The sequence below is a fragment of the Gobio gobio genome (assembly GCF_949357685.1).
Source record: "Gobio gobio genome assembly, chromosome: 3".
NCBI lineage: Eukaryota > Metazoa > Chordata > Actinopteri > Cypriniformes > Gobionidae > Gobio > Gobio gobio.
In genome coordinates this window covers 56,773,868-56,786,367 of record NC_137099.1, presented here as the reverse complement: position 1 = coordinate 56,786,367, position 12,500 = coordinate 56,773,868, and the positions used below count along the sequence as shown (strand labels likewise).

The 12,500-nt window shown below is 34.6% G+C and overlaps 1 protein-coding gene across 1 annotated transcript in view; it reads left to right on the top strand.

Annotated features, from left to right (window-relative positions):
* The window catches only part of pkd1a (polycystic kidney disease 1a), a 141,016-nt gene that overhangs the window by 52,633 nt on the left and 75,883 nt on the right, over window positions 1–12,500 (top strand). The window contains exon 10 of the mRNA XM_079813383.1: window positions 12,409–12,500. This exon is cut by the window's right edge and continues 30 nt beyond it. Coding sequence (XP_079669509.1) covers window positions 12,409–12,500 — 92 coding nt within the window. The remainder of the gene's footprint in view (window positions 1–12,408) is intronic.

Below are 12,500 nucleotides of genomic sequence, written 5' to 3'. Positions count from 1 at the left end.
AAATATAGTCTGGTGAGAAATAAAGTATCACGAGTGATAAATATAGTCTCACTAGTAAGAAATAAAGTCTCACTGGTGAGAAACAAAGTCTCACTGGTGAGAAATAAAGTATCACGAGTGATAAATATAGTCTCACTGGTGAGAAATAAAGTATCACTAGTGAGATATATAGTCTCACTGGTGAGAAATAAAGTATCACGAGTGATAAATATAGTCTCACTAGTGAGAAATAAAGTCTCACTGGTGAGAAATAAAGTCTCACTAGTGAGAAATAAAGTCTCACTAGTGAGAAATATAGTCACACTAGTGAGAAATAAAGTCTCACTGGTGAGAAATAAAGTCACACTGGTGAGAAATAAAGTATCACGAGTGATAAATATAGTCTCACTAGTGAGAAATAAAGTATCACTAGTGAGAAATATAGTCTCACTAGTAGGGTTGGGTATCGTTTGGGTTTTTTTCGATTCCGGTGCCAAACCGATACTTTTAAAACGGTTCCGGTGCCTAAACGGTGCCTGAACCGATACTTTTTTTTTTTTTTTAAAAGGCCACCAAACGAGGTGGATGACATTAAATGGCTTTTTATTTATTTATTTATTATTTAAATTGAACCATTTATTAAAAGTTTAATGTATAGGCCTACTTAAATGTATGAATATAAATAAATACAAAACACAATTTACTTATTTACAAATTCACAGTAAAACCTAAGCCACCCAACTACAACAAGCCTAATATAACTCTAAACAGTTACAGTAATAACAGCAGTCGTCTGTATTCTTGCTCTGCTACAAACCAGCTTCGAGCTTCAGCTTTATTTTGAAATATGATCATATTCTCTGGCTAAATATTTTAGAACGCATCGCCTTAAAGTTTCCATGGTGACACGTCATGTTTCTCACATGACACACAGCAGCCGCAATAGCGCTGACAGCTCAGCTGTATCGGGTTTATTTAGTTTTTTCTTTTTATTCAAAATATTCACAAACTTCTTAACTGTGTCACGAACTATCTGATGTTCAAATGTGTGAGTGAATGTGTGTTAGTTGATCTATAAAGCGCAATGCGCGGCGCCATGTTAGTTTGCGCCTCAGAATCGGATCTGTCGGATTTACAACACTTGAGTTCATTCTCGTCTCACGAAATACATGAAAGTAAGTGACCAGTGAACTGGAAGAAGAATAGAGTAAACTATATAGCTACTGTATAATGTGCATGTATCTGATGTGAATAAAACACGTAATGTTAGTCAAATTATAACCTTCTGAAAGGATTGTCATTGCCGCTTTCATAGACATCAGTGTGTGTTTTTTGCTAGTAGCCTACTTATGAACATTTAAATGTCTGAAACCTGAAATAAACATGATGTGGTTGAAAACACTGAATAGTTGTCATGAGTTTTGATGTGACCAGCGCTGCGCGTCTGTCTCTGGCTCAGCCAATGCGCGAAAGCACGTTTGAATTTTGGCACCGAAATGAGGAACCGAAATCTGCGTTCTGATTCGGTCCGGTACATACCGGTTATATAAGTACCGGTGCCATATTGGAACCGGATTTCGGTACCCAACCCTACTCACTAGTGAGAAATATAGTCTCACTGGTGAGAAATAAAGTATCACGAATGATAAATATAGTCTCACTAGTGAGAAATAAAGTATCACTAGTGAGAAATAAAGTATCACTAGTGAGAAATATAGTCTCACTAGTGAGAAATAAAGTATCACTAGTGAGAAATATAGTCTCACTGGTGAGAAATAAAGTCTCACTAGTGAGAAATATAGTCACACTAGTGAGAAATAAAGTCTCACTGGTGAGAAATAAAGTCACACTGGTGAGAAATTAAGTATCACTAGTGAGAAATATAGTCTCACTGGTGAGAAATAAAGTATCACGAGTGATAAATATAGTCTCACTAGTGAGAAATAAAGTATCACTAGTGAGAAATATAGTCTCACTAGTGAGAAATAAAGTATCACTAGTGAGAAATATAGTCTCACTGGTGAGAAATAAATTATCACGAGTGATAAATATAGTCTCACTAGTGAGAAATAAAGTATCACTAGTGAGAAATATAGTCTCACTAGTGAGAAATAAAGTATCACTAGTGAGAAATATAGTCTCACTGGTGAGAAATAAAGTCTCACTAGTGAGAAATATAGTCACACTAGTGAGAAATAAAGTCTCACTGGTGAGAAATAAAGTCACACTGGTGAGAAATAAAGTCACACTGGTGAGAAATAAAGTATCACTAGTGAGAAATATAGTCTCACTTGTGATAAATAAAGTATCACTAGTGAGAAATATAGTCTCACTAGTGAGAAATAAAGTATCACTAGTGAGAAATATAGTCTCACTAGTGAGAAATAAAGTATCACTAGTGAAAAATATAGTCTCACTGGTGAGAAATAAAGTCTCACTAGTGAGAAATATAGTCACACAAGTGAGAAATAAAGTCTCACTGGTGAGAAATAAAGTCAAACTGGTGAGAAATAAAGTATCACGAGTGATAAATATAGTCTCACTGGTGAGAAATAAAGTATCACGAGTGATAAATATAGTCTCACTAGTGAGAAATAAAGTATCACTAGTGAGAAATATAGTCTCACTGGTGAGAAATAAAGTATCACGAGTGATAAATATAGTCTCACTAGTGAGAAATAAAGTATCACTAGTGAGAAATATAGTCTCACTAGTGAGAAATAAAGTATCACTAGTGAGAAATAAAGTATCACTAGTGAGAAATATAGTCTCACTAGTGAGAAATAAAGTATCACTAGTGAGAAATATAGTTTCACTGGTGAGAAATAAAGTCTCACTAGTGAGAAATATAGTCACACTAGTGAGAAATAAAGTCTCACTGGTGAGAAATAAAGTCACACTGCTGAGAAATAAAGTATCACTAGTGAGAAATATAGTCTCACTGGTGAGAAATAAAGTATCACGAGTGAGAAATATAGTCTCACTAGTGAGAAATAAAGTATCACTAGTGAGAAATATAGTCTCACTAGTGAGAAATAAAGTATCACTAGTGAGAAATATAGTCTCACTGGTGAGAAATAAAGTCTCACTAGTGATAAATATAGTCACACTAGTGAGAAATAAAGTCTCACTGGTGAGAAATAAAGTCACACTGCTGAGAAATAAAGTATCACTAGTGAGAAATATAGTCTCACTGGTGAGAAATAAAGTATCACGAGTGATAAATATAGTCTCACTAGTGAGAAATAAAGTATCACTAGTGAGAAATATAGTCTCACTAGTGAGAAATAAAGTATCACGGGTGATAAATATAATCTCACTAGTGAGAAATATAGTCTCACTAGTGAGAAATAAAGTATCACTAGTGAGAAATATAGTCTCACTGGTGAGAAATAAAGTCACACTGGTGAGAAATAAAGTATCACTAGTGAGAAATATAGTCTCACTGGTGAGAAATAAAGTATCACGAGTGATAAATATAGTGATAAATAAATATAGTCTCACTAGTGAGAAATAAAGTATCACGAGTGATAAATAAATATAGTCTCACTAGTGAGAAATAAAGTATCACTAGTGAGAAATATAGTCAACTTTGTCAAGTCAACTTTATTTATATAGCGCTTTTAACAATGTAGATTGTTTCAAAGCAGCTTTACAGTGTTAAACAGGAAAATAATGCAGCATAATTTTATTCAGCTGTATAGCCATTCTGGAAAAATTTCAAGTATCATACAGTGACAGTGTGGGCTTTAGATCAATAATTTGATCAGTAATTTAGTTTAAATGGTTAATTTAGTTTATTATTTAGATGTATTTCGATGTTTAGTTGAAAAATTTAGTGTCCCCAACTGAGCACGCCAAGCCAGAGGCAACAGTGGCAAGGAAACCAAAACCCCATTAGGTGACCTAATGGAGAAAAATAAACCTTGGGAGAAACCAGGCTCAGTCGGGGTGCCAGTTCTCCTCTGGCCAATTAACAAACAGCGTATTATTATTATTATTCTGGCAGTTTTACAGCTCGGAGGTCATAATAGATCAGAATATTCTCTCACTAGTAGTCTCACTAGTGAGAAATAAAGTATCACTAGTGAGAAATATAGTCTCACTAGTGATAAATATAGTCTCACTAGTGAGAAATAAAGTCTCACTGGTGAGAAATAAAGTCACACTGGTGAGAAATAAAGTATCACTAGTGAGAAATATAGTCACACTAGTGAGAAATAAAGTCTCACTGGTGAGAAATAAAGTCACACTGGTGAGAAATAAAGTATCACTAGTGAGAAATATAGTCTGGTGAGAAATAAAGTATCACGAGTGATAAATATAGTCTCACTAGTAAGAAATAAAGTCTCACTGGTGAGAAACAAAGTCTCACTGGTGAGAAATAAAGTATCACGAGTGATAAATATAGTCTCACTGGTGAGAAATAAAGTATCACTAGTGAGATATATAGTCTCACTGGTGAGAAATAAAGTATCACGAGTGATAAATATAGTCTCACTAGTGAGAAATAAAGTCTCACTGGTGAGAAATAAAGTCTCACTAGTGAGAAATAAAGTCTCACTAGTGAGAAATATAGTCACACTAGTGAGAAATAAAGTCTCACTGGTGAGAAATAAAGTCACACTGGTGAGAAATAAAGTATCACGAGTGATAAATATAGTCTCACTAGTGAGAAATAAAGTATCACTAGTGAGAAATATAGTCTCACTAGTAGGGTTGGGTATCGTTTGGGTTTTTTTCGATTCCGGTGCCAAACCGATACTTTTAAAACGGTTCCGGTGCCTAAACGGTGCCTGAACCGATACTTTTTTTTTTTTTTTAAAAGGCCACCAAACGAGGTGGATGACATTAAATGGCTTTTTATTTATTTATTTATTATTTAAATTGAACCATTTATTAAAAGTTTAATGTATAGGCCTACTTAAATGTATGAATATAAATAAATACAAAACACAATTTACTTATTTACAAATTCACAGTAAAACCTAAGCCACCCAACTACAACAAGCCTAATATAACTCTAAACAGTTACAGTAATAACAGCAGTCGTCTGTATTCTTGCTCTGCTACAAACCAGCTTCGAGCTTCAGCTTTATTTTGAAATATGATCATATTCTCTGGCTAAATATTTTAGAACGCATCGCCTTAAAGTTTCCATGGTGACACGTCATGTTTCTCACATGACACACAGCAGCCGCAATAGCGCTGACAGCTCAGCTGTATCGGGTTTATTTAGTTTTTTCTTTTTATTCAAAATATTCACAAACTTCTTAACTGTGTCACGAACTATCTGATGTTCAAATGTGTGAGTGAATGTGTGTTAGTTGATCTATAAAGCGCAATGCGCGGCGCCATGTTAGTTTGCGCCTCAGAATCGGATCTGTCGGATTTACAACACTTGAGTTCATTCTCGTCTCACGAAATACATGAAAGTAAGTGACCAGTGAACTGGAAGAAGAATAGAGTAAACTATATAGCTACTGTATAATGTGCATGTATCTGATGTGAATAAAACACGTAATGTTAGTCAAATTATAACCTTCTGAAAGGATTGTCATTGCCGCTTTCATAGACATCAGTGTGTGTTTTTTGCTAGTAGCCTACTTATGAACATTTAAATGTCTGAAACCTGAAATAAACATGATGTGGTTGAAAACACTGAATAGTTGTCATGAGTTTTGATGTGACCAGCGCTGCGCGTCTGTCTCTGGCTCAGCCAATGCGCGAAAGCACGTTTGAATTTTGGCACCGAAATGAGGAACCGAAATCTGCGTTCTGATTCGGTCCGGTACATACCGGTTATATAAGTACCGGTGCCAGATTGGAACCGGATTTCGGTACCCAACCCTACTCACTAGTGAGAAATATAGTCTCACTGGTGAGAAATAAAGTATCACGAATGATAAATATAGTCTCACTAGTGAGAAATAAAGTATCACTAGTGAGAAATAAAGTATCACTAGTGAGAAATATAGTCTCACTAGTGAGAAATAAAGTATCACTAGTGAGAAATATAGTCTCACTGGTGAGAAATAAAGTCTCACTAGTGAGAAATATAGTCACACTAGTGAGAAATAAAGTCTCACTGGTGAGAAATAAAGTCACACTGGTGAGAAATTAAGTATCACTAGTGAGAAATATAGTCTCACTGGTGAGAAATAAAGTATCACGAGTGATAAATATAGTCTCACTAGTGAGAAATAAAGTATCACTAGTGAGAAATATAGTCTCACTAGTGAGAAATAAAGTATCACTAGTGAGAAATATAGTCTCACTGGTGAGAAATAAATTATCACGAGTGATAAATATAGTCTCACTAGTGAGAAATAAAGTATCACTAGTGAGAAATATAGTCTCACTAGTGAGAAATAAAGTATCACTAGTGAGAAATATAGTCTCACTGGTGAGAAATAAAGTCTCACTAGTGAGAAATATAGTCACACTAGTGAGAAATAAAGTCTCACTGGTGAGAAATAAAGTCACACTGGTGAGAAATAAAGTCACACTGGTGAGAAATAAAGTATCACTAGTGAGAAATATAGTCTCACTTGTGATAAATAAAGTATCACTAGTGAGAAATATAGTCTCACTAGTGAGAAATAAAGTATCACTAGTGAGAAATATAGTCTCACTAGTGAGAAATAAAGTATCACTAGTGAAAAATATAGTCTCACTGGTGAGAAATAAAGTCTCACTAGTGAGAAATATAGTCACACAAGTGAGAAATAAAGTCTCACTGGTGAGAAATAAAGTCAAACTGGTGAGAAATAAAGTATCACGAGTGATAAATATAGTCTCACTGGTGAGAAATAAAGTATCACGAGTGATAAATATAGTCTCACTAGTGAGAAATAAAGTATCACTAGTGAGAAATATAGTCTCACTGGTGAGAAATAAAGTATCACGAGTGATAAATATAGTCTCACTAGTGAGAAATAAAGTATCACTAGTGAGAAATATAGTCTCACTAGTGAGAAATAAAGTATCACTAGTGAGAAATAAAGTATCACTAGTGAGAAATATAGTCTCACTAGTGAGAAATAAAGTATCACTAGTGAGAAATATAGTTTCACTGGTGAGAAATAAAGTCTCACTAGTGAGAAATATAGTCACACTAGTGAGAAATAAAGTCTCACTGGTGAGAAATAAAGTCACACTGCTGAGAAATAAAGTATCACTAGTGAGAAATATAGTCTCACTGGTGAGAAATAAAGTATCACGAGTGAGAAATATAGTCTCACTAGTGAGAAATAAAGTATCACTAGTGAGAAATATAGTCTCACTAGTGAGAAATAAAGTATCACTAGTGAGAAATATAGTCTCACTGGTGAGAAATAAAGTCTCACTAGTGATAAATATAGTCACACTAGTGAGAAATAAAGTCTCACTGGTGAGAAATAAAGTCACACTGCTGAGAAATAAAGTATCACTAGTGAGAAATATAGTCTCACTGGTGAGAAATAAAGTATCACGAGTGATAAATATAGTCTCACTAGTGAGAAATAAAGTATCACTAGTGAGAAATATAGTCTCACTAGTGAGAAATAAAGTATCACGGGTGATAAATATAATCTCACTAGTGAGAAATATAGTCTCACTAGTGAGAAATAAAGTATCACTAGTGAGAAATATAGTCTCACTGGTGAGAAATAAAGTCACACTGGTGAGAAATAAAGTATCACTAGTGAGAAATATAGTCTCACTGGTGAGAAATAAAGTATCACGAGTGATAAATATAGTGATAAATAAATATAGTCTCACTAGTGAGAAATAAAGTATCACGAGTGATAAATAAATATAGTCTCACTAGTGAGAAATAAAGTATCACTAGTGAGAAATATAGTCAACTTTGTCAAGTCAACTTTATTTATATAGCGCTTTTAACAATGTAGATTGTTTCAAAGCAGCTTTACAGTGTTAAACAGGAAAATAATGCAGCATAATTTTATTCAGCTGTATAGCCATTCTGGAAAAATTTCAAGTATCATACAGTGACAGTGTGGGCTTTAGATCAATAATTTGATCAGTAATTTAGTTTAAATGGTTAATTTAGTTTATTATTTAGATGTATTTCGATGTTTAGTTGAAAAATTTAGTGTCCCCAACTGAGCACGCCAAGCCAGAGGCAACAGTGGCAAGGAAACCAAAACCCCATTAGGTGACCTAATGGAGAAAAATAAACCTTGGGAGAAACCAGGCTCAGTCGGGGTGCCAGTTCTCCTCTGGCCAATTAACAAACAGCGTATTATTATTATTATTCTGGCAGTTTTACAGCTCGGAGGTCATAATAGATCAGAATATTCTCTCACTAGTAGTCTCACTAGTGAGAAATAAAGTATCACTAGTGAGAAATATAGTCTCACTAGTGATAAATATAGTCTCACTAGTGAGAAATAAAGTCTCACTGGTGAGAAATAAAGTCACACTGGTGAGAAATAAAGTATCACTAGTGAGAAATATAGTCACACTAGTGAGAAATAAAGTCTCACTGGTGAGAAATAAAGTCACACTGGTGAGAAATAAAGTATCACTAGTGAGAAATATAGTCTGGTGAGAAATAAAGTATCACGAGTGATAAATATAGTCTCACTAGTAAGAAATAAAGTCTCACTGGTGAGAAACAAAGTCTCACTGGTGAGAAATAAAGTATCACGAGTGATAAATATAGTCTCACTGGTGAGAAATAAAGTATCACTAGTGAGATATATAGTCTCACTGGTGAGAAATAAAGTATCACGAGTGATAAATATAGTCTCACTAGTGAGAAATAAAGTCTCACTGGTGAGAAATAAAGTCTCACTAGTGAGAAATAAAGTCTCACTAGTGAGAAATATAGTCACACTAGTGAGAAATAAAGTCTCACTGGTGAGAAATAAAGTCACACTGGTGAGAAATAAAGTATCACGAGTGATAAATATAGTCTCACTAGTGAGAAATAAAGTATCACTAGTGAGAAATATAGTCTCACTAGTAGGGTTGGGTATCGTTTGGGTTTTTTTCGATTCCGGTGCCAAACCGATACTTTTAAAACGGTTCCGGTGCCTAAACGGTGCCTGAACCGATACTTTTTTTTTTTTTTTAAAAGGCCACCAAACGAGGTGGATGACATTAAATGGCTTTTTATTTATTTATTTATTATTTAAATTGAACCATTTATTAAAAGTTTAATGTATAGGCCTACTTAAATGTATGAATATAAATAAATACAAAACACAATTTACTTATTTACAAATTCACAGTAAAACCTAAGCCACCCAACTACAACAAGCCTAATATAACTCTAAACAGTTACAGTAATAACAGCAGTCGTCTGTATTCTTGCTCTGCTACAAACCAGCTTCGAGCTTCAGCTTTATTTTGAAATATGATCATATTCTCTGGCTAAATATTTTAGAACGCATCGCCTTAAAGTTTCCATGGTGACACGTCATGTTTCTCACATGACACACAGCAGCCGCAATAGCGCTGACAGCTCAGCTGTATCGGGTTTATTTAGTTTTTTCTTTTTATTCAAAATATTCACAAACTTCTTAACTGTGTCACGAACTATCTGATGTTCAAATGTGTGAGTGAATGTGTGTTAGTTGATCTATAAAGCGCAATGCGCGGCGCCATGTTAGTTTGCGCCTCAGAATCGGATCTGTCGGATTTACAACACTTGAGTTCATTCTCGTCTCACGAAATACATGAAAGTAAGTGACCAGTGAACTGGAAGAAGAATAGAGTAAACTATATAGCTACTGTATAATGTGCATGTATCTGATGTGAATAAAACACGTAATGTTAGTCAAATTATAACCTTCTGAAAGGATTGTCATTGCCGCTTTCATAGACATCAGTGTGTGTTTTTTGCTAGTAGCCTACTTATGAACATTTAAATGTCTGAAACCTGAAATAAACATGATGTGGTTGAAAACACTGAATAGTTGTCATGAGTTTTGATGTGACCAGCGCTGCGCGTCTGTCTCTGGCTCAGCCAATGCGCGAAAGCACGTTTGAATTTTGGCACCGAAATGAGGAACCGAAATCTGCGTTCTGATTCGGTCCGGTACATACCGGTTATATAAGTACCGGTGCCATATTGGAACCGGATTTCGGTACCCAACCCTACTCACTAGTGAGAAATATAGTCTCACTGGTGAGAAATAAAGTATCACGAATGATAAATATAGTCTCACTAGTGAGAAATAAAGTATCACTAGTGAGAAATAAAGTATCACTAGTGAGAAATATAGTCTCACTAGTGAGAAATAAAGTATCACTAGTGAGAAATATAGTCTCACTGGTGAGAAATAAAGTCTCACTAGTGAGAAATATAGTCACACTAGTGAGAAATAAAGTCTCACTGGTGAGAAATAAAGTCACACTGGTGAGAAATTAAGTATCACTAGTGAGAAATATAGTCTCACTGGTGAGAAATAAAGTATCACGAGTGATAAATATAGTCTCACTAGTGAGAAATAAAGTATCACTAGTGAGAAATATAGTCTCACTAGTGAGAAATAAAGTATCACTAGTGAGAAATATAGTCTCACTGGTGAGAAATAAATTATCACGAGTGATAAATATAGTCTCACTAGTGAGAAATAAAGTATCACTAGTGAGAAATATAGTCTCACTAGTGAGAAATAAAGTATCACTAGTGAGAAATATAGTCTCACTGGTGAGAAATAAAGTCTCACTAGTGAGAAATATAGTCACACTAGTGAGAAATAAAGTCTCACTGGTGAGAAATAAAGTCACACTGGTGAGAAATAAAGTCACACTGGTGAGAAATAAAGTATCACTAGTGAGAAATATAGTCTCACTTGTGATAAATAAAGTATCACTAGTGAGAAATATAGTCTCACTAGTGAGAAATAAAGTATCACTAGTGAGAAATATAGTCTCACTAGTGAGAAATAAAGTATCACTAGTGAAAAATATAGTCTCACTGGTGAGAAATAAAGTCTCACTAGTGAGAAATATAGTCACACAAGTGAGAAATAAAGTCTCACTGGTGAGAAATAAAGTCAAACTGGTGAGAAATAAAGTATCACGAGTGATAAATATAGTCTCACTGGTGAGAAATAAAGTATCACGAGTGATAAATATAGTCTCACTAGTGAGAAATAAAGTATCACTAGTGAGAAATATAGTCTCACTGGTGAGAAATAAAGTATCACGAGTGATAAATATAGTCTCACTAGTGAGAAATAAAGTATCACTAGTGAGAAATATAGTCTCACTAGTGAGAAATAAAGTATCACTAGTGAGAAATAAAGTATCACTAGTGAGAAATATAGTCTCACTAGTGAGAAATAAAGTATCACTAGTGAGAAATATAGTTTCACTGGTGAGAAATAAAGTCTCACTAGTGAGAAATATAGTCACACTAGTGAGAAATAAAGTCTCACTGGTGAGAAATAAAGTCACACTGCTGAGAAATAAAGTATCACTAGTGAGAAATATAGTCTCACTGGTGAGAAATAAAGTATCACGAGTGAGAAATATAGTCTCACTAGTGAGAAATAAAGTATCACTAGTGAGAAATAAAGTATCACTAGTGAGAAATATAGTCTCACTAGTGAGAAATAAAGTATCACTAGTGAGAAATATAGTCTCACTGGTGAGAAATAAAGTCTCACTAGTGATAAATATAGTCACACTAGTGAGAAATAAAGTCTCACTGGTGAGAAATAAAGTCACACTGCTGAGAAATAAAGTATCACTAGTGAGAAATATAGTCTCACTGGTGAGAAATAAAGTATCACGAGTGATAAATATAGTCTCACTAGTGAGAAATAAAGTATCACTAGTGAGAAATATAGTCTCACTAGTGAGAAATAAAGTATCACTAGTGAGAAATATAGTCTCACTGGTGAAAAATAAAGTCTCACTAGTGAGAAATATAGTCACACTAGTGAGAAATAAAGTCTCACTGGTGAGAAATAAAGTCACACTGGTGAGAAATAAAGTATCACTGGTGAGAAATAAAAAGTATCACGAGTGAGAAATAAAGTCATAATGGTGAGAAATAAAGTATCACGAGTGAGAAATAAAGTCATAATGGTGAGAAATAAAGTATATTATATATTAAAGATACAATTTTAATCTTAAATTCCAAAATAGCAAGGTCACTAAACAATGAAGTGCACACAGTTTGCACCCAGAGCTTCAGTTGAGCTGAACTCACTCTGCTTTTTTTCTTTTCATTATTCAAAATAAGATGTATTGAACACCTCGTAGAATCATGATGCACAGAAAAACTGCTCAAGCTGATTCAATCAATAACACTGCGGGTGTGTGTTTGTGTGCTCAGCTCTACCTTATCGAGAACGTATTCCTTTGATAGAGCAGTGCTGATGATAGGACAGACGTGTTTAGAGTGTGAATGTACAGCGTGTGTTCAGCTGAATGAAGCTAAACGCCAGTGTTTCTCTGCAGTGCGTGTTCCTGATGCCGGTGTCTATACGGTGGGCACCGCTGTGTTTAATACCCACAATCCTCTGAGGAGCCCCACAGTGTCACACACATCT